The 22,067-nt window shown below is 49.1% G+C and overlaps 2 protein-coding genes across 2 annotated transcripts; one reads left to right on the top strand and one right to left on the bottom strand.

Annotated features, from left to right (window-relative positions):
• Positions 1 to 547: 547 nt before the first annotated feature.
• Positions 548 to 4,085, bottom strand: LOC113588420 (ras-related protein Rab-21-like). The gene is made up of 7 exons (XM_027027589.2): positions 3,762 to 4,085; positions 2,779 to 2,838; positions 2,247 to 2,354; positions 2,036 to 2,099; positions 1,555 to 1,609; positions 1,374 to 1,462; positions 548 to 1,164 (listed from the first exon to the last, which is right to left on the bottom strand). Exons 1-7 carry the CDS (start codon positions 3,891 to 3,893, stop codon positions 1,016 to 1,018), a joined length of 657 nt encoding a protein of 218 aa, XP_026883390.1. The 5' UTR covers positions 3,894 to 4,085; the 3' UTR covers positions 548 to 1,015.
• A 746-nt stretch (positions 4,086 to 4,831) lies between these two features.
• Positions 4,832 to 21,129, top strand: LOC113588419 (zinc finger C3H1 domain-containing protein; the record flags this gene model as incomplete). The annotated part of the gene is made up of 35 exons (XM_027027588.2): positions 4,832 to 5,081; positions 5,738 to 6,169; positions 6,319 to 6,401; positions 6,596 to 6,890; positions 6,979 to 7,184; positions 7,506 to 7,629; positions 7,945 to 8,039; positions 8,178 to 8,384; positions 9,602 to 9,802; positions 10,016 to 10,153; positions 10,242 to 10,360; positions 10,477 to 10,617; positions 10,895 to 11,069; positions 11,301 to 11,435; positions 11,786 to 12,304; positions 12,793 to 12,902; positions 13,012 to 13,143; positions 13,236 to 13,357; positions 13,447 to 13,548; positions 13,616 to 13,741; positions 14,123 to 14,300; positions 14,459 to 14,645; positions 14,881 to 15,069; positions 15,388 to 15,625; positions 16,035 to 16,140; positions 16,364 to 16,562; positions 16,640 to 16,734; positions 17,088 to 17,198; positions 17,352 to 17,456; positions 17,594 to 17,750; positions 17,878 to 17,978; positions 18,183 to 18,284; positions 19,044 to 19,083; positions 19,987 to 20,049; positions 20,143 to 21,129. Coding segments are annotated over 35 exons (5,721 nt in total), but the record flags the coding sequence as incomplete, so codon positions are not given.
• Between the last annotated feature and the right edge of the window lie 938 nt (positions 21,130 to 22,067).

Genomic DNA, 22,067 nt, shown 5'->3' with positions numbered 1-22,067 from the left:
ATTTTTGTTACTGATACAAAGAATACACACATAACCGATGTATTACCTGAATGCCCTGAAAACGCGCATAAATGTGGAGTTTGTGGAAGGTCTTATGAACAAACACACACACCCCTACAAAAGTTTCCTTACTGAGATAGTGAGGATACCCTTTTTAATAATGAGAGTTTGTTTTGAGGCACTGTGTTATTTTATTAAAATAGAAAACACTAAGTTCACTTTGTAAAATATAGCTCACTTTGTATTAGTAATCTCATACAAGACAATTACTATCATATAGTGTTATGTCAATGATCATTTTTAAACCTGATTCTTTATGTAGTGTAGTAGTGAGTATTTGTGAAGCTAATGTATTTCCACTACTGCCCATCAGAATGGAGAAACAGGTCTGCCATGGCTTTCCCAAAAGCATCACAGAGCAAAGATGATCTTTAAATGGCAGAGCAAGTATTACTCTAAACAATCTCTCTCTCATTTAAGATGACCTCAACATTGTGATGGTTTTGAGATATGGGGACCTGAGCAGTTATCAAACCTGAACATCAAATCACTCAACATGTAAAAAATATATTTATCAGTAAGCATACAGCAAATCTTGCAGTTGGTAACATGATGAAAAAAAAAAAAAAAAAAAATTAAAAATCAGATCCACCTGTTTTCATGTACTTAAAACATTTGGCTTGTACATTGTCTGCAGATTAGAAAGAGCAATATTGCTTGGTAGTGTTAGGCTGTTTGTCAGTAATATTAGTTTTAGTGGAATCTGACAGACTGATTTCTTAAAAGTCCACAAACTTTAGAAGCAAACCACAGTAAGGCAGAAGGAGCAGGGGCCTAACATGTGCTATATGGAGACAGGCATACTGCTCGCATAGATCTAAGACTTTATTCAGTGTGAATACAAAACCTCAATCCACTCTTTTCAGTGCCATCCCAGTGAATGATCATCTTGAGGAGAGAATTCTGCTTTCCCCGCCAGACTCGGCCGTCTGTATGTGGTGGAGATCAGCTCAGCTTATCCAGAAAAGCAGCAAGATCCCGAGGATACAGTCGCAGTCTCTTCAGCGTCGTTATCCATTATCTGCAAAGTCCGCCTGGCAAAACCGGAACATGGCTCGTCGTTCATTCTGGCCTGCTCCTCCACCACCGCTGCCTCCATCATTCCTGTTGTAAAGTACCAACGTGCAAAGTTTTCCATCGTTTCTACTAGCAGACAGACATATAACCATGTAGGAGACTTGGCTAATTCTGTTTACCTGCAGTACACAAAAATGGGATTATCAACTAAACCATAAAGTGATGATTAATATCTTGGCAATACATGTCTTGTGGTTGTAATATGTCCTTGTAAGTGTGGAACAAGGAGTGCTTACGTTTGCAAAGGCTGAGAAAGAGCTCGTCGATGCCTGTGTTTAATTTGGCCGATGTCTCGAAGTGCTTTGCACCCACTGCATCTGCAAATCTATACGGAGGAAAGATAAAGAGTTAAAGACCTTTGAACATCTATGCAGGGACATGAGTGGAGGAACTCATCTCTGGAAAACCCGTATCTACCGTTCACCATCTTCAGATGAAACATTTCTGTCCTTGTCCAGATCGGTTTTGTTTCCTATGTCAGAAAAGAAGGTAGAAACACTGATGATCAATGCCTGTGGAAATACAAAAATTAAAAATCCATCTCTGTACTAACCAGTATGATGTTTGTGTTCAACTCACAGTGGACTCATAAGACCCAGTTTAATCTTAGATGTAGGCTAGAAAGAATGTCCAATAGAAACTGGAAATGGCACAAAATTTTAGTCCAAAGTTACACCTAATTCATATTCAGAAAACTGGCCCATGATTTTATTTTCCATCATGGCATTTGACGGTGAAATATTGGCTACATTCATTCATTCAATTCAAAGTAGCCTGATGTATGTTTGGTTTAAGTCATGTTAAACTCATAGAGAAGGGCAGAAATTCAGAATTGTGCAGTGGTCTGAGTGCATGCGCTGTGCCTTCAGGCTCAGAGATGAACAGGTCAGGTGCTTACCAACTATACAGAGACACACTTCATTACCCAGAATTCTCCTCAGCTCTTTCACCCAGCTTTTTACCTACAGTACAGAGGGAACACTTGCATAATGCTAACGCTAAAGAAAAGGTGCTGTATTGCACACGAATGCAAATTTGCATCTACTCATGCTAAAAGGTTGGAACAAACATAATCAAGTTGAAATGTAAATGTTTATCAAGCCTCTTACCTTCTGAAAGGATTCTTCATCTGTGATGTCGTAAATCAGAACGGCTCCGTTAGAGTCTCTGTAGTAAATGGGTCCGAGAGCATGGAACCTCTCTTGCCCTGCTGTATCCTACAACACATTATAATCGATTACGGCCTTGTCGTAATAATGACACACACACTATATATATATATATATATATATATATATATATATATATATATATATATATATATATATATATATATATATATAACACTGGAACACTCTCCACAATTTCACTGCGAGTTATACTGTGTATGACTATGTATGTGACGAATAAACCGAACTTGAACTTGAACTCTATATTATATATATATATATATATATATATATATATATATATATATATATATATGTATGTATGTATGTATGTGTGTGTGTGTGTGTGTGTAATATTGTAGAAACACTTGAAAATAAGGTTAAATAAAGCCACAGACATAACTGAAACATTTGAGTGAGTTTAACCATTAACAGTATGGTAATTAAGGTTTGGAGAGAGATGTGGCCTTACCCAAATGGCCAGGTTCACCCTGCTCCCGGATATGCTCAGCTTCTTGGTGAAGAATGATGCCTGTGATTGTAATTAAAATAAATGGGACGCACCACATCTGCTGGTCAGTAATGCGCCAGAATCAGGCTCAGCTCCTTCGGCGCCAAAAATCATATTAGTTTTGCTTCTGGGGAGACATCGTGACATTTTCCCAGGATTTTGGTCATCACTATAATCAGGCTATTTTTAGTTTTTTGCAACAATGTCGAGTTCCTCGAGGTTGGACTGGCACCTGTGATATAATGAACCCTGACAATACTCTATCAGTAGGTGATGGTGGATTGTGCACATTTAAGCACTACGTGGTAAATTAGCCTAACTTTTCTGTTCCTACCTTTTCTTTCAGTAAAGGAAACAGCCACAGGATGGTCCGCTATTCTCAAACACACGGCTGGACTCGTGAGTTAATTCACACTACGGTGCCGTAACGCGCCGTTGAAACTGAACGTGTCGCAGTCATATAAATCAAGCCACCCATAAACAAGGACTGGGGCTGGAGTCGCGTGCTCCACCAGCCAGGGTGCAGGTAGGAGCACGTGGCCAGCTCGCGACGTTGCAGTCCATTCTCACCTTCCAGGATAGCGGCAGCATTCGCACGTTACTGTTTTCTGGTGTGTAGCTCCTAGTTTAGGCTTGTTAGCGTTTCACTGTGTGCATTTGAAACCGTCACTCTTTTTTGCACGGGCATATTTGAAACCGCTGGCATTTGTTCTAAAATTGTCATTTCGCCCCAGAACCTGCAGGAAATCGCGTACCAAATCCCCATGACCTCTACTTTAGAGAGAGATTTGAGAGTTACGGTGCTCTGAGACGTCGGAAGTCTAGATAAACAAAGAGAAGACTTGTCATGGGCGGAAACAGGCCCGGACCGTTCAGCGCAAGCTCAGCTACTTCAGCAGCTCCCGGCCACAGCAGCACGCTCAAGCTACCACAATACTGCTCACCTGGAGGGTTGTCATATGTTTGGCGTAGAATTTGTTCTCGCAGTATCGCAGTACAATAGATGTTTTCCCAACACAGCCCTCTCCTAACATAACTACTTTAAAAGAAAATGACTTGTTTTTTGCTGACGCCATGTGGAAACCGATTCTGAACGGAGAGTGACTTGCTATATGAACGCAATATTGTCACTCATTTTATTTGGGTAAATTATATATCAGGCTCCTGTGGCATTTTTTTTTAAAAAAAGATACATATATCGTTGCAAAAAAGCGCTGTAAGTCTCCGTTTCGTTTCGCGTATAACTTTTTTGACGTCGCCCACATGCGTTTCCAACCACGTCCAGTAGATGGAGCAGTGCATAACTGAAAACACACGAAAGTAGCTATTTATAGTAATAAAATAATTATAAAATAATCTCCTTTTAATAGGACGTTACAACCAAAAAGAGGAAACGTATTTGTTGTCATTTTTATAACAAAGATTTCTCGGTAACCTTTTGGTTTATAAAACATTGATCATCTAATTATGATTTAGTACAATGAAGGGAAAACATATTTAACTTTTGGTAGAGATTGTATATGTCTTCCTAAACGAAAATAACTTGGTATATACTGTCTGAAGTTGTGAATGAACAAACCTGTTTTGAGATTTGGTCTTTGGTCTTTAAACAGTTAAATCCTTTCCGGGATTTGGAGGAAGTATCGCGATAGCTGGAATTTGAGCTGTCAGTCTCCTTCGAGCAGCTTCACGGTTAGAGCGGTTCGGTGCGAGATTTTCGGCGAGACGGAGACACATTACGACGGAAACCCTCACAGGATGTACTCCAGCTGAACCGCCTTACGTACACACAACCGTCATGGACTCGACATTAAACTGCCCCTCGCCGAGGGAGGAGGGCGAGCTCGAGGACGGCGAGATATGCGACGACGACACGGACGACAGGCAGCTCGCGCCGCAGGTCGCGAGGCCTAGCGGCGGCTCGCGGAGAGCGAAAGCGTCGCGCGCGGCGGCGGCGGCGGCGTCCTTCAGGCCCGCCGGCCACTCGCTCGGGTCGTTTTCGCCGTGTCACCGGCCTCAGCTCGGACCGAGCGGGCCCGAGCGGCTACCGCCGGGCCCGGGCTGCGAGGCGAGTCCGCGGGCGAGCTTCTGGGAGCGCAGTCACGGCGCGCTGGCCAGGCTACGGTACCGGGGAAAGCCGAGCGACGGCCGCGGAGGCTGGGACCGGGGGACCGGGGCAGGCCGGGACGTCGGCAGGCCTCCGCAAAGCCGCTGCGTCTTCGGGGAAAACCACTCAAATAGGAAGGACTCCCCCACGAAGAAGCGTATCCTCTCCGTTAGCGAACGGGCCTTTATGCGCCGGAGGCCGGGGTTTCACTAATAATCGCGTTGGTCGCGTTAATCGTTGGTGTGGTTTGTCTCTAGGTGCCTGGCGAGTGGAGGGGCTGTCCCGCTGCAGGGCCACGCCGCCTGCCGCCTGCCGCGTGCGTGGCTCCAGGCACGTTCTGCTTCCTTGTGCAGTGGGACACTGGTGTCCTGTCCACGGTCACTGCACGAGGAGGTTCGCGTGAATTGCAGTAAAGCCATTGGGTCCTTTTAACTTCCTAATGTTTTTGTTTTTTTTAAAAAGGAGAACAGTAATATGTTGTTTATTCTTAAACCACTAGCAGAACAAAGGGAAATTCCAGCTTACAGAGAGGAATGGGAATGAATTCTGGGTTCTGGCAACTGCCATCTGTGCAGCCGGCAGTTTTGACATCATCTGTTGCATGTTTTCTTTGATCTCTGTCTAACAGTGCACAGTTGACCCTTAATACTTTTCACAAATGTACAACATTGCAGCAGAATGTGTCTTAACAGATGTCTGTAGCCAAAGATGCCTGGCTTCTTGTGAGGCCAGGCTTGGGTTGGCTACGTGATTTGATGTATGAGAGTTTGTTTCTGACATAAAGGTTTTTGATGCCTTAACGCATCATATCAGAGAAACAGAGCAGTAGGATAGCGGTGAGGAAACAGGCATATCTCATGAATAAATCTGAAAACGGAGTTGACGAGAGCTTTGAGGAGCTTCTCATGAAGTACAAACAGATCCAGCTGGAGCTGGAATGCATTCGCAAGGAGGAGAAAAAGGCCCTGAAGCCCAGTGAGGGCTCACCGCAGCAGGAGGAGGCGTCCCCCGCCGTCAGCACCCTGGAGGAGACCGCATCTCGTGCGGAGAGCGTTCATCCCGAGGTCCCTGCGCAGGAGCAGGAAGAGAAGAAAGTCTTTCAGGCGTTCAACATCCGCCCTCTCAGACAGAAGCTGTTGACTCCGGCTGAAAGAGACGCGCTCAACACCAGAACGGCAGACGAGGTGGAAAACAAGGAGGTCGAGCAGAACGCGAAAAGCCCAGATGAGCCAACCACCCCCAAAGGTACGCAGACGCCCCAGCGCAGACCGCAGAGTGTCACAGGGTGCCACGCACATGTTAGTCTCCTGCCTAAAGGTCCTCTGAATGCATGTTTTAGCTTGTGTTTTAGTAAAGAAAAACGTTGTTGCAAAACACTTACGTTCCTGTTTTAGAAGCTGAAGAGGACGGAGAAGAGTCAGAATCGGACCTGAACATCTCAGTCGTGAGCAAAGGCTCAGACGGAACTCCGTGCAAGGTACATGACAAGCTCAGCCCTGACCCCCGGTCAGCACCCAGCACTAACGCCATCACTCAGAACTAATCCCAGTCCCTCTTCAGCCCCGGTCTTAAAGGAGAACAAAAAGCGGTTATGAACGGGGGATGTGCTGGGCGCTTGGAAAGCTGTCCCCTGTCCTTTATTCTATGCGTGTGTGTGCGCGTGACGTTCAGGTGAAGGGGCGGGACGAGGACGATGAGCTGTCGGAGCTGCAGCTCCGTCTCTTGGCTCTGCAGTCCGCCAGCCGCAGGTGGCAGCAGAAGGAACAGCAGGTGATGAAGGAGAGCAAGGAGCGGCTGAACCGGACCAGAACGGCACCGGAGCGGGCCGGCCCCGCACCCCCACGACCCCGCATGCCCACCAGGGCCAGCTGCACCGGCAGGGGCCGCCCGGGTCCCGGGTCCAGGGGGCTGGACAAGGGCAAAGCAGTCTCTAAGGGGCATCCTGCTAAGAAGATGGTGAACCCAGGTGTGTGTGTGTGTGTGTGTGTGTGTGAAGCCTGAGTGTAGCGCAATGATCCTGAACACGGTGTGTGTGTGTGTGTGTGTGTGCGCAGCAGCAGCTAAGCAAGCCTGGAGGAAGCAGCAGGTGCGCACCTGGAAACTCCAGCGACAGCAGGAGGAGCAGAAACACGAGGAAGAGGAGGAGAGGAGGAAGAGGGAGGATGAGATCCGGAAGATCCGAGACCTGTCCAATCAGGACGAGCAGTACAACCGCTTCATGATGCTGGTGGGGGGAAAACAGCCCCGCACACGCAGCAAGGTGAGGACCGCACACACTATACACATGCACATAGTATATACACACAGGCCACTCACACACTCAGTGCTCAACCTGAAGCAAAGTGAGATCAACACACACACACAAGGTGCAGCAAGGTGAAACATTACCAGTTGCGCTCATCTATTACACACACGCACACACAGACAAACACCCAAAGAAAGGCACATAGGTACAGTTCACCTGTCCTCAGCTTTTCCAGCTTGCTGTGTTCCCACCTTCTCCTGAATATGGGTGCGTGTGTGTGGTGGTAGTACTGTTGTTACCATGTGTGTTCTGACCTTGTGTTGGTGTATGTTTCAGTCATCAGACGCTGACCACAGGAAGGTGCTGTTTAAACAGGGTGTGGACACCTCTGGAAACCTGTACCAGTACGACAACTATGATGAGGTTGCCATGGATACAGACAGTGAAACTAACTCTCCCAGTAAGTGGTACCTGGTGTTTCAGTGGTTCAGGTACTGGACTAGTAACCAGAAGGTTGCCAGTTAATGTCCCACCACTGCCAGGTTTCCACTGTTGGACCCCTGAACAAAACCCTTAACCCTCAAATTACTCAAGATGTGTCGCTTTGGATAAAAGCGTCAGATAAATACTGTAAATGTAAGGACATGTGTCCTCTCACAGGATGCTGTCTGTCTGCACTTCAGGATACCTTTTTGTTCTGGTAACTTACAAATTATAAACTGGTAATAAAATTATTAAAAATGATTAATTAAAAACGTGTTGATTTCCGTTGTAGGTGCGTCACCAACACGTGAGCTGTTGGGAATGGTCGGATCTCCGTACCTTATTCCACTGACCGCGTTTTCCTTGGACTCCGCCCCTCTCACGCAGGTAAACTCCGCCTCTCCCACTTGGTTATATGCACTTTAACTCTTTAAATTCAGAATAACATGATGGCATCTGCCTGGTTTGTTCTGCACCTAAGTGAGGGTGATGGTAGTGCTCGCTCTCTCTCTCCCTCACACACAGGAGGTTCCGGATGCATCTCAGTGCGGTGTGGATCCGCTGGGCGTGGCCCACTCGACCCTGCCCCCTCCCCCCCCGCCCCTGCCCCCGGTGGACGAGCTGGTGCAGCCTCCCAAGCCGCCCTTCGCCGATGAGGAAGAGGAGGAGGAGATGATGCTGAGGGAGGAGCTTCTCAAGTCCCTGGCGAGCAAACGTGCTGTCAGGCCGGAGGTAGTGCGGAGCGCACACACACCTTACAGAATCTGATATTGAATAAGCTCTGTGATGTAGCTTGCTGAGGCTGTAAAGATCAAATAAATGAAAATGAGCATTGAATAAGATCCTTTAAGGTGAAGACTAAGCGTCCAGATATGATGAAATGGATGCTCCTCTGGGAGCAGATGACCTCAAGTTCTCTCTGCAAGTGTCAAGCGGATTGTTCTGGATTGTTCCTGTGGCAGATCTAAGTAATAACTTTATCAGTACTGGGTCTCGAGAGTCTCTGTAGGCTTCTGGGAAGCGTTCATCGTCTCCTCACCAGGGACAGAACAGACGAACTTTATCTTGCAGGTGGTTCAACTGAGGTCATTTTTTAACGCTTGGATATAATGGTACCAAATTCCAACTTGCACACTATTGGATTCCAGTTTGCATAATTATGGATAGCTTGCACGCAATTTTCATGTATTGGATTTCAATTTGCATAAAGTTTATGTATAATTTGGATACAATGGCAGCGATTTCAAAACTTAAGATGTAAAAATGGAGGGACGGTTGTGTAATCGCCCTGAATAACTATAAAATGAGTGCTTTGTGTGGTAGTGAAACGTTCTCCAGAGGACGCCTCAGTAACGCAGTAAAGAACAGGACCAGCTGTTCTCAAGTCTGCAGTGTCTGTTTTTGAATGAAGTAGAAAGTCTTGCATATTCAGCCCTTGTGCACCAACGAGGAACCGGAATCGTTCCAGTTCTCCCACCTAAATCAGACACATTCCACACATTTGCACCCTAATAAATAAATGGGTACTGCGACCCGAACAGTTTGTTCCCAGCTGGAAGCAAACAACAGTCGTGAGGGGTTGGAGCTGGGTAGGGGAATTTGCCAGTGTATTATGTTGCTCGATGCCATGCTAACAGCAGTAAACCAAGAGACCGGGGTGCTGAGTTGAGCTGCAGCTCCATCCGCGTCGGCCAGGCTGGTTACGTTAATCTTGGCCATGTTGTTAATATCTTCATGACTATTTTATGTTTGTTATATTAATGCGGGTCTATATAATACTTCATTAACTGCTGATATTGTCTGTCTCATCAGCGGTACCTGAGCCTAGCTTGCTTTTTGTTTGGGTTTTAAACACCACAAACACGGGCAGCTTTGTTCATTGGTTCTTTTTGTTTGGTTTTAAACACCACAAACACGGGCAGCTTTGTTCATTGGTTCTTTTTGTTTAGGACACCTCCAGTAACAGTGGCCCTCCTTCTCCTGCCATGAGACCTGCAGCTCCGCCTACAGCCAAAAGCGCCACCTCCTCCGTTGGTTTCAGCAGTGGCCCCTTACAGACACGGCCTTCTGGCAAGTTCGGCCGAGGAGCCCCGCCTCCCAGAGCCCCACTAGTGGTGCGTCACCGTAGCAACACTAAATCTTCACAACTGGTATACATTTTTCTACTGGTTACAGTTTTTTTGCATTAATCAGATCCTTTAGGAGCTTTGACAGGCTTATGGGATGTTCGTTTTGCTCTGCTGATGATGCGCACATGGTAGTTGGCCCAGGCCAGTGTGTCTGACGGGTGGATGGGAGTTAGATATCTTACACGTGCTGAGAGGCTGACAGTAATATCGCAGGTGTTCTGCTCCGTCCTCCAGCTGCCCCGACACAAGGCGGTGGTGGTGCGCCTGAACGCGTCTGACGACAGCGACTCTGAGGGCGAGGCCTCGAGCTCAGTGCAGAGCGTGTTTGGAGGACTGGAGTCCATGATCAAAGAAGCCCGCAGAACTGTGGAGGTGCTCGGAGACACACTGAGCTTTTCTTCCATTGCTGCTGAGTTATTAGTGGCGTTTCTTTAAAGAAAATGTCTCTTGGGTGATGCAGGCATCCAAACCACGGCCTGTGCCTGTGTGTGAGAAGGAGAACAACCCCCTAAGGCCCGCAGACGCACTAATCGAGGCTAAAAAGTCAGAGTATCGTCTGCTGAGGGAGCAGCTGGCCAGGTGGAGCTCACACACATCACACCTTTCTCTCTGGACTTTTAAGAAAATGTTGATGTAGCAGAAAGGGATTGATGTCCGAATGAAGTGATTGCTGTTTGGCTGCTTTCTGCATGCAGTCAGGAGAAGCAGCGAGTTGGAAGGCCAGATGCTGCTGTGGGCGGGGCATCTCCTGTCGGCGTGGACTTGGACGTTGACGTGGCGGGAAAAGTAGCTGAACTTCAGCTTGCTGACATCGAGGACAAGTTCACCAAACACTGGTCTCCGTCCCCAGCTCTGTTCCTTAACTTTCAGGGTGTCTTCTAGTTAAACATGTCTTGGCTCGTTGCTTCATTGCATTATAAGCTCAATCAGGCAAATGGCGATTAATATTGTCAATAATGGGAATATTGTCCGCCTCGGGCTGGTTCCCTCTGACTAGCTGGTTTCTGCTAACATGATGAACTAGGCTGATGTGTTTCTGGTTTTGGTAAATCTCCCAGTTGCAGGGTTGTGGCAAGTGCTGATGCATGTTGAACTGTGTGTGTGTGTGTACAGTGCTCAGCTGGAGAAGGACCAGGTCTTGCTGCAGCACCTCCAGCATCAGGAGCTGCGGAAGAAGGAGAGTCTGAAAGCGGCCGAGGCCAAGGTGGTGCGGCTCAGAGAGCAGCTGCTCGCCTCTGAAAGGGTCGCCAGCGCCACCCGCCTGCTGCTCAGGAAACTGCAGGAGCAGGTGGGCGTGGCCCGCGTGCACCAGGGCTGATGGGTGTTGATGTGTACATGTAATGCTGGTGGAGTGCGTGACGTGGTTTATTTGATCACAGTAATGTTGTGAAACTTTAGAGAAAAAAATCATTTACTGAATTTTTTACTCACATTTCCCCACATCAGAAAAATGCTTACATAGGATGATGATGATGACGGTGTGGTCTCTGTGTGTGTCTGTGCGCGCACGCTTGTCCAGGTCCAGCGCGTTCAGCAGCGTGTGACTGTTAAGCAGCATCAGGCCCTGAGGCTGGAGAGGGAGCTGCTTGTAGTGCAGGCAGCAGCCAGCAGGGGGAGCGCCAAGCGCAGTAGCGCCACTGCCCCCACTCTCTCAGTGAGTCTATACAGCGTCTGCACATCATGCTCATCATATTGTTCACCAGCGTTTTAAAAACATGGCTTTTGTTTACTGCCTGCTGACTCAGCATTTATCCTTGATGTCAGTGTTAGATTTCTCTCTAGTCTTTTCATCTCCTCAGTGGTCATCTGCGGTTTGCCATTGGCAGGCGTGTATTTTCTGTTCATCTTGGCCCGTTTCTTTAGCGTTAGCTATATGTCACTCGCCTGTCAGTTGGACAGGTCTGTGATTGGCTAGTCTCACATTCAGGGTGAGCCAGATGGACCGTGTTGGGACAGCTAAACTGTGGTAATCCTGACTTTCCCGGTGTTCCCTGCGCTCCCCAGCCAGGTAAGCGGCGTCGCTTGGGTGTTCCCGACGCCCACTACGTGGAGCTCATCGCCCAGAAGCAGCGTCTCCAGCAGCTGGAGACGGAGTATGCGCAGAAAATCCAGCAGCTGAAGGAGGCGCAGGCTCTGCGGCAGGCGTACGCGCCTCCTCAGCCCTCCCTCCACGACCTGACGCAGGACAAGCTCGCCCTCGCCAGCGAGGACCCCGACCCCGAGGAGGAGGAGCTACAGCCCGCGCCCGCCTCCAGCGTCCGTCGGCGCTCCTTCCGCGAGTCAGGCTCCTTTACCAAGCCGAAGCTGGGCCACTCGGACACCCCCTCCACGCCCACGACGCCCGCCGCGCCCACCAAGCCAACGCAGGACAGCGGTTCCCCCCCTCCGGAGCTGCTGCTATTGGGCTTGAATCTGGACAGCCTCCGTCAGCACCACCAGCGGACGCAGACGCTCTCAGACCTCCTGCTCCACGAGCTGCGCGCTCTAGGGGGCGCCATGGTGGACATCCGGCCCAGTGCAAGGGTACGATAGGACGGTGACAGGACGGTTAGAAAACTTTGGGTCGTCACAGACATGTCTGCTAGGGCTTCGTTCCATAGCTACTTTTAAACGTCTGTGGTGATCTTGAACCTTTGAGAGGTTCAAACAGACAGAGGTCCCCAGACATTACAGCTGGCTGCCTAGCGTGTTCTGGTTAAGTCACTGGGGTTTAGTGCGGTGGGGAGTTGTAAGTAAACATGCCGTGGTGTACATTTATGCTAATTAGCTTGGGTGGGTTCGTGCATAAGTATTTGAACAGTTACCGCAGCACCATCTACGTAGTATCTCAGTGTAGAGGTTGCTGGTTCAAGCCCCACCACTGCCAAGTTGCCACTGTTGTGTCAGAATTGTAATTCACTTTGAATAAAAGCTGTAAATACTGTAAATGGAAATAAATGTAAATTATTCACCACATTTGTTATTCAAACTTCTCTGTGGGGATTTGTCTTGTTTGTTTGTGGTGTTCCCAGGTGGCTCAGGTGGACTTTGACCCCATGGCGCCCCAGCGCATGCGGGCTGACCTGAAGCCTGTGACCTTTGGCCCTTACCGCAGTCCGCTGTTGCTCTTCAGGTCGTACAGGTGAGCGGTTTTGGCAGTAAATGGAAGTCGGCTGGGGCTTGTGTGTGTGTGAGAGAGAGAGAGAGAGAGAGAGAGCACCTGTATAACACACTCACGCGTTCCCCTACAGGTTCAGCCCGTATTTCCGCACCAAGGAGAAGCTGTCTCTGAGCTCCGTCACCTACAGCAACGTCATTGAGCCCAAAAAGTGTTTCTGTCGCTTTGACTTGACGGGAACGTGTAACGATGACGAGTGCCAGTGGTACGTCCTGCCTGCCTCACCCAGAAGTAAACCGCAGGGAAGTGTTGTGCGTTATTGAAACACAATTTGGGGTTTGTGTGTGTGTGTCATAGGCAGCACATGAGGAATTGCACTCTGAATGGAAACCAGTTATTCCAGGATATCCTATCCTATAGCCTCCCTCTTATTGGCTGTTCTGAGGAAAACTCCACCAGTGAGATCTGCAGAGCCACAGGTTCCGCCCCCTCACTTCCTGTTTCCTCTTTGCTTGTGCTTGCGGATTGAGTAATGATGGAACTGATGATGTGTCTCTGTTCCCAAAAGAAAAATACATCAAGAAGCTGTTTTCTGGGAATAAGGACCTGATGGGGACGGACCAGAAGGCCGTGCTGTTGGTCAGCAAGGTCAACGAGAGCGTCCGGCATGGTAAGTGACCGCCCGCCGTCCGCCGCCTGCTGTTTATGTTTATTTAACTCTGCTCATTTCCCTTCAGTGCCTCCTTACACCACCTGTAAGGAGAAGAGGAGGTGGAGACCAGAACCTCAGAGACCACAGCAGCCCGACCCCGGAGCAGAGAGCGAGGACGAGAACGCCACTGTTCCTGGATCAGCTCCAGAGGGTACGTACACACACAGATGGAAACACATTATCTCTCATGTGTGCACGGCTGCGCTGAGGCTGACGAAGTGAATAACAATACTCATCTCCTCCACCAATCACAAACCAGTGCTGTCTGACCTGGATGGTTTTAATCCTCACGCACTTGTTTTTATTAGAGCCTGTGTGTGATTCTTTGTTGTTGATGTTATTTAATCCAGGTTGTTAGTATTGTGAATATTTTGTCTAGTGTCTGGCTGAACTCAGTGGACTAACGGGGGGGGGGCGTGTGTGTGAATGAGTGTGTGTGAGAGAGAGAGTTGGGTTTATAGGGTCAGGGTAGCAGTGTTTTGAAGCAGACTTGCCCATGGCGGGTTGATGAGTTTGCCATGTGTGTTGGCAGGCCGGCGTTTCCCAGACTGCTGCTCTGTTTCGGACGTGTGTGTGACTCAGGACGATAAGCGCTATTTCGACAGCGAGACGGACGACATCTCTAACCTGGAGTACAGCGTACTGGAGAGTCCCCGAGACGTGCAGCTCTGGGTTAAACTGGCCTACAAGTATCTCAACCAGAAAGACACGTAAGCAGCCTTTTATATGCTTCCCTGAAGGGCAGGACTTTAACTGTGTAAATGAAGTGTAATTCTAAGCAGTACTTACAACAGTTGTCACACTGGTGCATCAGTAAAAACAGTGCAGCTGTGTGTGTGTGTGTGTGTGTGTACCTCCTGTAACGCAGTAACGCATCAGAGTGCCTGGACGCGGCACTGAACACGCTGTCCCGGGCGCTGGAGGACAACCAGGAAGACGTGGAGGTGTGGTGCCACTACCTGTCTCTGTTCTCGGGCCGCGCCAGCCGGGACGAGGTGCAGGAGATGTGCGAGATGGCTGTGGAACACGCACCCCACTACCACGTCTGGTGGACCGTGAGTGCTCCCCACTGACTTGGTCCAGAGCAAGGGGTGTGTGTGTGGGCGGGCCGGCGGGCCTGCTTTTAGAGAAGCGCAAGCTGTGTGTATGTTTGTCTCTAGGCTACAGGCAGGGCTGTACAGCTGTGTGCTTTGTGGGTTAGTTTATTTTAATGTTGGTGTGTGCTCGATTTTTTTACTCTGTGTGTGTGTGTGTGTGTGTGTGTGCGCGCGTGTGATTTTATACCTGTAGTACCTGAACATTGAGAGCACGTTTGAGAAGAAGGACACCGTGTGCTGTAGGATGCTGCAGTACCTGATGGAGCCTACAGTACCTGATGGAGCGCAGGACCGATCGTTTCAGCTGCTGGAGACCCTGTTGTACAGAGTTCAGCTCAGCCTGTTCACTGGCCGCCTGAATAACGCTCGCCAAACACTGCAGGTTAGAGCTCGTTGCCGGCTGTATCACACGCTGCGCCGCAGATCAGAGGCACGTGTTTATATTTTGCTCTATTTTTGGGTCTCTGTTATTGTGCAACTGTCTGAATAGCTACATGCTTTCCAAGATCCAGAACTATTTCCTGTTTTTAAGTGAGGTAACCATTTGGATCTGTTCTCGTCCCACTGGAGAAAAAAGTCTCCCCGTGTGTCAGCACGGTAACGGCCTGTAAGGACCCAGCAGCTGAGCTTGTGCTGTGCAGTAATTGTGTGTGTGTGTGTGTGTGTGTGTGTGTGTGTGTGAACATGGCCTCTCCTGAAGAGCGCACTGATGGCGGATGGCGAGAGGAGTGTGTCAGCTTGCCTGACCCTCGCGCACCGCTGTGTGGCCTGGCTCTGCTATATCCACCTGTGTGAGTTCGGGGTGCTGCCCTCTCACCTCTATGACCCTACCAACTCCAACCCCTCCCGCATCGTCAGTCTGGAGCCCTTCCTCCTGCCCTGGAGCTCCACCCACCAGCTGGACACGCCCCCGGACCGCCTCCTGTCCCTGTTCCACGGTGAGGCCACTCTGGCTGTGTCTTCAGGTTCCATGATTCCTTCCTTTAAATGCCTGGGTTCTGAACGTGGAAATTCTGGGAGGCGAAATGCAGGATGAGCTTTCGTCACGTTTGAAACAAGTGACATCCTGAAGAGAAAAGGTGTGAATGCTAATAAGTTTTGGGGGAGAAAAAAAGAATGTTCATACAAAGTAGTGGTTTGGTGGTTCTTCCTCTAGTACCACACCACTGCACTCTTCCAGCTTTAAAGTGTGACACCACAAACATCACTAAATACAGCCTGGGTACAAACCACTGGCCAATATCGGTACCTGTTGTGTTTGGTTTTCTGGGTGAATTCTAATTAGTGGAGGTGAATACATGTCAGAACAGTCAACTGTGTGTGTGTGTGTGTGTGTGTCTCCTGCAGATGCTTTAATTCAGTGTGTGGATGAGCGTGTGTCTCCAGTTGAGCAGATGCTGGCGTGCCTTCTGCTCCACACCAACCACCTCCACCTTCTTCGCGTGCTCGGACGGTAAAGACCACGGTGGCTCCTCACCACCAAACACACACGGCCACCTTCCTTCTCGCACGCGTGCACGCACACACAACTAGTTGCTTTTATTTATGCATTGAAATGTCAGCCTGTTCCATTTCTCATTTTCAAGAATGCTGGGTTTAGGTTGAGTGGGGCTTGGTCGTGGGGTTTCTCAGTTTTGGGTGTAGATGTGATGGGGTTTCTCGGCTTTGATCCACAGGCACCAGGAGGCCATCGCTGTGTGCGAGAGCCTGCTGAGCGTGTGCGCTCACTGCTGCCCCTTGCTGGAGATCCAGAGTGAGCTACACATGGTAGATGGAGAGCAGGATCGTGCCGCGGGGGTGTGGCTCCGGGCCCACGCCCTCTGCCCCCGTGATGCGCAGATATTCTACCACCTGTGCAGGTGTCTGCATGCACTGGTGAGTGGGGACGCTGTCCTCCGTCCTCCTCCGGGGGTTGGTGGTGTGTTCACGGTCTCCTCCCGGTTGTGTTGTAGGAGAGGTCCAGTGTGGCGGAGGAGCTCTTTGAGAAGTTCCTGTCCTCCTTCTGCAGCACAGTGCCGACTGGTCTCCCTCCTGTAGCGATCTTGCGGTAAGAGCTGCCTACACCCGCAGTTTAACGTCACCCTGCCACACATCGTCTGTTAGGAGTAATCAGTGACTGGTTTTATTTTTAACGTGACCCTGTTGTCGTCATAAAGGCTGTAATCCAGGACTAACTCAGACTAAACGGGAGCAGTGATGGTGAACTGAGTTGAGCTGTTCCCTGTCTACGCGTGTCACTTCTATATTGTCCCTGTCGATGTAACAAGTCCTGCATTAATCCTGCGTGCCTCTCATTTAGCTAAATGGAGAACAGGGTTTGGACTAATGAACATCATGTTGGTACCACAGGTAGACGGGCAGGTAGGTCTGGCTTTACTCCTCCCTCCTCTCTGTCTGCAGGCACCTGCTCAGCCTGCCTCCACAGGACCTGCAGCAAGCTCCGCCCACCGTTCAGCCACACCTCCAAGAGGAGCTGAGGGCCCAGCTCCCCTACCTCAGCCTAATGCACAGGTGAGTCTCCCACTGTCCCCAGAAGTACACACCCCCTTTTACCTGATGCCTGACGGGCAGGGGGCAGGGTCAACGTTGTCCTTTCCCCAGCCTGACGGGCGGTTCTGGGTGAGAGTTCTTTGTCTGTGAGCTGGCTCTGCCCTTCCTGTCCAGCTGGTGGCAGTCTGTGTATGGCAGCGTGGTGGACGCGCTGGACGCCTTCGAGGCGGCGCTGGGCAGCGTCTCCGCTCTGGACCTTCTGCAGAAGCTCTGGCTCAAGTAAGCAGAGACTTCATCAACATGTCACACTCCCCAGTACGCTCTCAGAGCAGTTTTTTAACTGGGTTCAGAATGGTGGTGTCAGGCCCTCAGCACTCTGACCTGTTGTAACCCTTGTTACTGTGCTGTGTCTCCAGTTATCTCCAGTACACTAGCAGCAAGCTGCCACCAGGGGGCCGTGAGCTGCGTGTGTTGGCCGAGCTGGTGCAGCGGTGTCTGGCCACAGTGCCCAGCAGGCTGACCCTACCGTACAACAGCACCACCTACTGGAGCAGCTATGACTTCCACAACCAGGTCAACACACCCTTCACAAACCCTACAAAACCCTCAGGACATCTGTGTGTTTGTGTGTTATCTATACGTGGGGTGTGTGTGTGTGTGTGTGGGGGCTCGTCTGAAGCTGTTGATCTGCACCCTCCAGGTGATCGCGTTCTATCTGAGCTTTCTCCCTGCGGGTCTGCACGCATCTGTTCTGGAGCGGTTCAGACACACCATGCCCACCAACATGGCACTGGCCCTCAGGTACCTAACATTCAGCCCCGAAAGCAACGCCCCGATCCCTCCCCCTCGTACCTGCGCAGCGCCGCCTGCGGAACGTTGGCTTCTGGCCCTGTCTGCTCCCTGTGTGCTGCAGGGCGGGAGGGACGGAGATGTGGGCAGCGCCCTCTCCTGGACGGGCTGTGGTCTTGGTGCGTACCAGTGTCCTTGCTAACTGTCGTTGTGTAGGTTGGTGCAGCAGGAGAAGACTGATGGCGGTGACGAGCAGGTCAGGCTCCATGCTAAGCAGCTGGCTAGCACCATCCCCAGCGCTCTGGCCAGCTGGAAGATGTGAGTGGTCCCGCCGTGCCCGTCCGCGCTAAGCCCAGTCCCGCGCCGCTGGGACTCGACAAGTGGCTGTGGACAGGAGACCGTAAACCACACGGCTGCTCTCTTGATGGTTCTGTGCAGAAATCTAGAAGTTGTGGTGTCTCCCATTTCCAGATAGCCCAACCGAACTACACAAACAACGGCTGTGTCTCCCCAAACCGATTCACTTTAGTGCTGATCTATGTTGTTTAATGTCCGATAACACTTGAGTCACGTTCAAAGAGACTTTTTAATAAGATGGACATTTTTGTGTACATGGATGCTAATACAACTTATATACTTATAATACTCAGCTGGGGAGGGCGCAGCTGGAGACTGTGATGAAACGTGAAAGATCAGCCACATCGCGTCTCCTCAGCAACCCAGCCGGGTAGAACCGGGTTCCCCTAGTCGTCTGGTCTGCTCAGAGCCTGTTGAGATAGGGACTGGTCTTGGTGGATCTTTGCGGGCCCACTGTCTCTTCCCGCAGTGCACCTGCGTAAGAAGCACTGTGTAGTTTTAACATGTTTCTGTCCCGATTAAGGGGTTTTTAAGCAGGTCAGCAGTAAGAACACAACCTTAAGCTTTCATTCAGAATGTCAAGTGATGCCATTATAATGATGTTGAGTGCCTGGATTACTATTGGTTGATTCCGCTGTCGCTTTATGCGATTGGTTGACGGGCTATAGGGCTGTGTGCGATTGGGTGATGGGCTATTTTGTTCTGGTTTGTTTCTGCTAGTGCGATCGCTGTTCAGCGGGAGGAGAAGAGGCGGGCCCAGGTGAGTGGAGCCCAGGTGTGTGCTGCTGGAGCACTCACTACTCACACTTCCTCTCCGATTCGACCCATTTCAGTTCACTAATGCTTTTAATTACCTCATTCACTCTTTTTCTTTTAGTGGTGTGTGTTTTTCTTCACAGTCTGACTTGTACGAACATTGGGGATGCAGCTAAAAATTCTGTTGTCCCGTAATATTATTTAATTAATATTATTAATTAATAATCATTTTTATATTGTCAAAATTGCCTCCAGTCATCATTAATTGGTGTGACTGTAGTTATTTACTGTCAGGTATCAAATATAATTCAAAATTGTCAGATTTCATAAACTCAAAAAGCTGCTCATCTAAAAACGTGATCTTTCAAACAGGTGACCATCTTCTGCGTTAGGCGTGAGGCATCCTGTTGGTCATGTGGTCACACTATGTTTAGTTACTGTCCTCCCTTAGTGCCCGGCGAGGTGGTGCAGGGCTTCTGTACGTCCCTGGGAAAAGGGGTGTAGTTGTGCTCAGTTCAAGAAAACAACCTGAAAAATGTTTGCTGTAGGCACAGGAGGAAATTGGTAGATCGTCCACAAAAATACAGAATGTAACCCGCACACTACCAACCAACAAAGGTCAGGAACATCCACCAGGGCCCGTGAGCACTGACGATAGCATGTGAAGCTGAGACACGGGCTCTGGTTTCACTGGCTGACATCAGACCCTACTAATCGATTGGACTCATCACTTCTTTATTCTGTTGAATCTTTGTTTTATTCAGGGTTTTCATTTTGTCACAACTCTGACAAAGTTCATTCACACTGCTGTTCATGTCTTGAACTTCACTGAATTGACTGTGTCCCCCTTGGTGGTGCGCGCGTCTGTGTGTGTGTGTGTGTCTGTGTCTGTGCGTGTCTTATCTAGGTACAGAGGCTTTACCATCAAGCCCTTCAGAAACTTCCCCTCTGTGCTTCTCTATGGAAAGATGTAATTAATGTCCTTAATTTGCTGACACACACACACACACACACTCGTGCACACACTGTGTTGTACCTAACTGTGTTTGTGTGTGTGTTGCAGTGGCTACTCTTTGAAGCTGCAGGTGGAGGTAAAACTGACACACTGAAAAAACTTGTTGCCAAGTGCCAGGAGGTGGGAGTGAGTCTCAGTGAACCTCTCAGTTTAGGCCTCAACAGCTCACACGCACAGGATCCGTGAGGCCCCTCCCTCCCTGTACCCAAACCCCTCCCCCACCATGCCCCCAATCACACATTCCCTTACACCTCCTCTCCACCCTCTCCAACACACATCTCCAGTAGCGTAGAGAGCAGGAGGCTAGGGGGAGGGCCCAGTCCTCCCGCCGCCCTGTCCAGTAATGGCACTGACGTGGAGGGAGAGAGGCAGAGCGACGCCTGCCTGTCTGTCTGCTGAAGACTGTGGTCTGCAGCTAACTGCGTGTGGGGGGTCTGTAAGCGCCGTGGCGTCCTCTACGTAAGTATGGAGCTGCTCACCCAGCCGCTGACCTTTCACTCCTCCTTTTTCCGTTCCGTGTCGTGCATCAGCAGTTTTAATTTGGCTTTTATTTTACTTCGGGGTCAAACTTAACGGACTGCAACTTCCTCCATAGCGACGTTGAAAGCGACAGTATTTTAAAGATGGCTTCCTTCCCGTATACTTGCAGAATTGATTGATGACGGGAATGAGACTGACTCAATTTTGAGGTTGTTTTAAACGGCTTAGAACCAAGTGAAAAATGTTGTCGCCATGGATTGAAATGGCTGCCAGAAGTATTGTGTCCTGACCCCGTCAGTATCTGCTGTGTGGGAGACTGCTGTAGAGACGTGTGTGACACGCCCCGGCCACCGGGTCGCGCACACGCACGGTCTCGCTAGTCGAGGAGTCTTCGAGAAATAGTTCATCTGTTCATGTGCAGAAATGTGTTTTCCTTTTTTTGTCAAAATATCTCCATTAATTAAAAGTATTCAGGAACATGCAGGAATGAGCTTTCAACTGTTTTGTTTTATTTTGTAACTGAAAATGTTTCTATTAAATTATTTTGTAAACAAATATTTTCTCGTGTGTGTTTATTGAATGGTGACATCTGTCTGTGATCCAGTGTTTTGACAGTAGCTCCTTAGTGCAAGATTTATTAGTATTATACTTCAGTATTATACTCCCAAACTTGTGGATGTATCAGTGAGAAACGGGGTAAATTTTAAAATGAGACCACTCCAATTTTGTTGAATGCCTTCAGACACCTCATTTTCCTGAATGAGATGCTGAATAGGTGATCACCTTAACAAAATCCTATTCTAATGAGCAACAGTAGAAAAACCACTGCTGCTGGATGGAAAAAGAAGTGCTAGTACTACCCAAAAAGTAAGTGTAGTCAAAATACAGCTCCAGACCTTGTCAAAAGAGTTGAAAAGAAAGGTTCTTAATGAGGAAATTAATGGTTCAATTGTAGCTTTACTGGCAGAGGGATACAGCGAGCGGCAGGTTGCTTCCATCTTGAAAATTTCAAAAGCTACGGTTCATAAAAACAAGGTCAAGCAGAAATCACATTGGACAACGACAGCTACAGACTGGCAGAGGTCGACAGTGACTACCGACTGATGATCGCAACCTCATTCAAGTGTCACTTAACCGTAAGATGACGTCAAGTGACCTACAAAAAGAATGGCATGCAGCAGTTGGGGTGAATTGCACAGCGAGGACAGTTTGAAACAGGCTTCTGGAGGCAGTGCTGAAGTCATCCAAAGCTAGAAAAAGCCCTTCTTCAATGAGAGGCAAAGAAGAGCCAGACTGAAGTTTGCAAAAGACCATAATGATTGGACTGGAGTAAGGTCATCTTCTCTGCAATTTTCTGCTTTGTCCAACACCTGGTCGTGTAAGGGTTAGATGGAGACCTGGAGAGGCCTACAAGCCAGAGTGAAATTTGGTGCAGGAACGGTGATAATCTGGGGGAGTTTCAGGATGGCTGGAATCTGGCAGATTTGTCTTTG

The sequence above is a fragment of the Electrophorus electricus genome, chromosome 12 (genome assembly GCF_013358815.1).
Source record: "Electrophorus electricus isolate fEleEle1 chromosome 12, fEleEle1.pri, whole genome shotgun sequence".
NCBI lineage: Eukaryota > Metazoa > Chordata > Actinopteri > Gymnotiformes > Gymnotidae > Electrophorus > Electrophorus electricus.
Note: the sequence above shows the minus strand (reverse complement) of the source record. Positions and strands in the feature narration are given on the sequence as shown.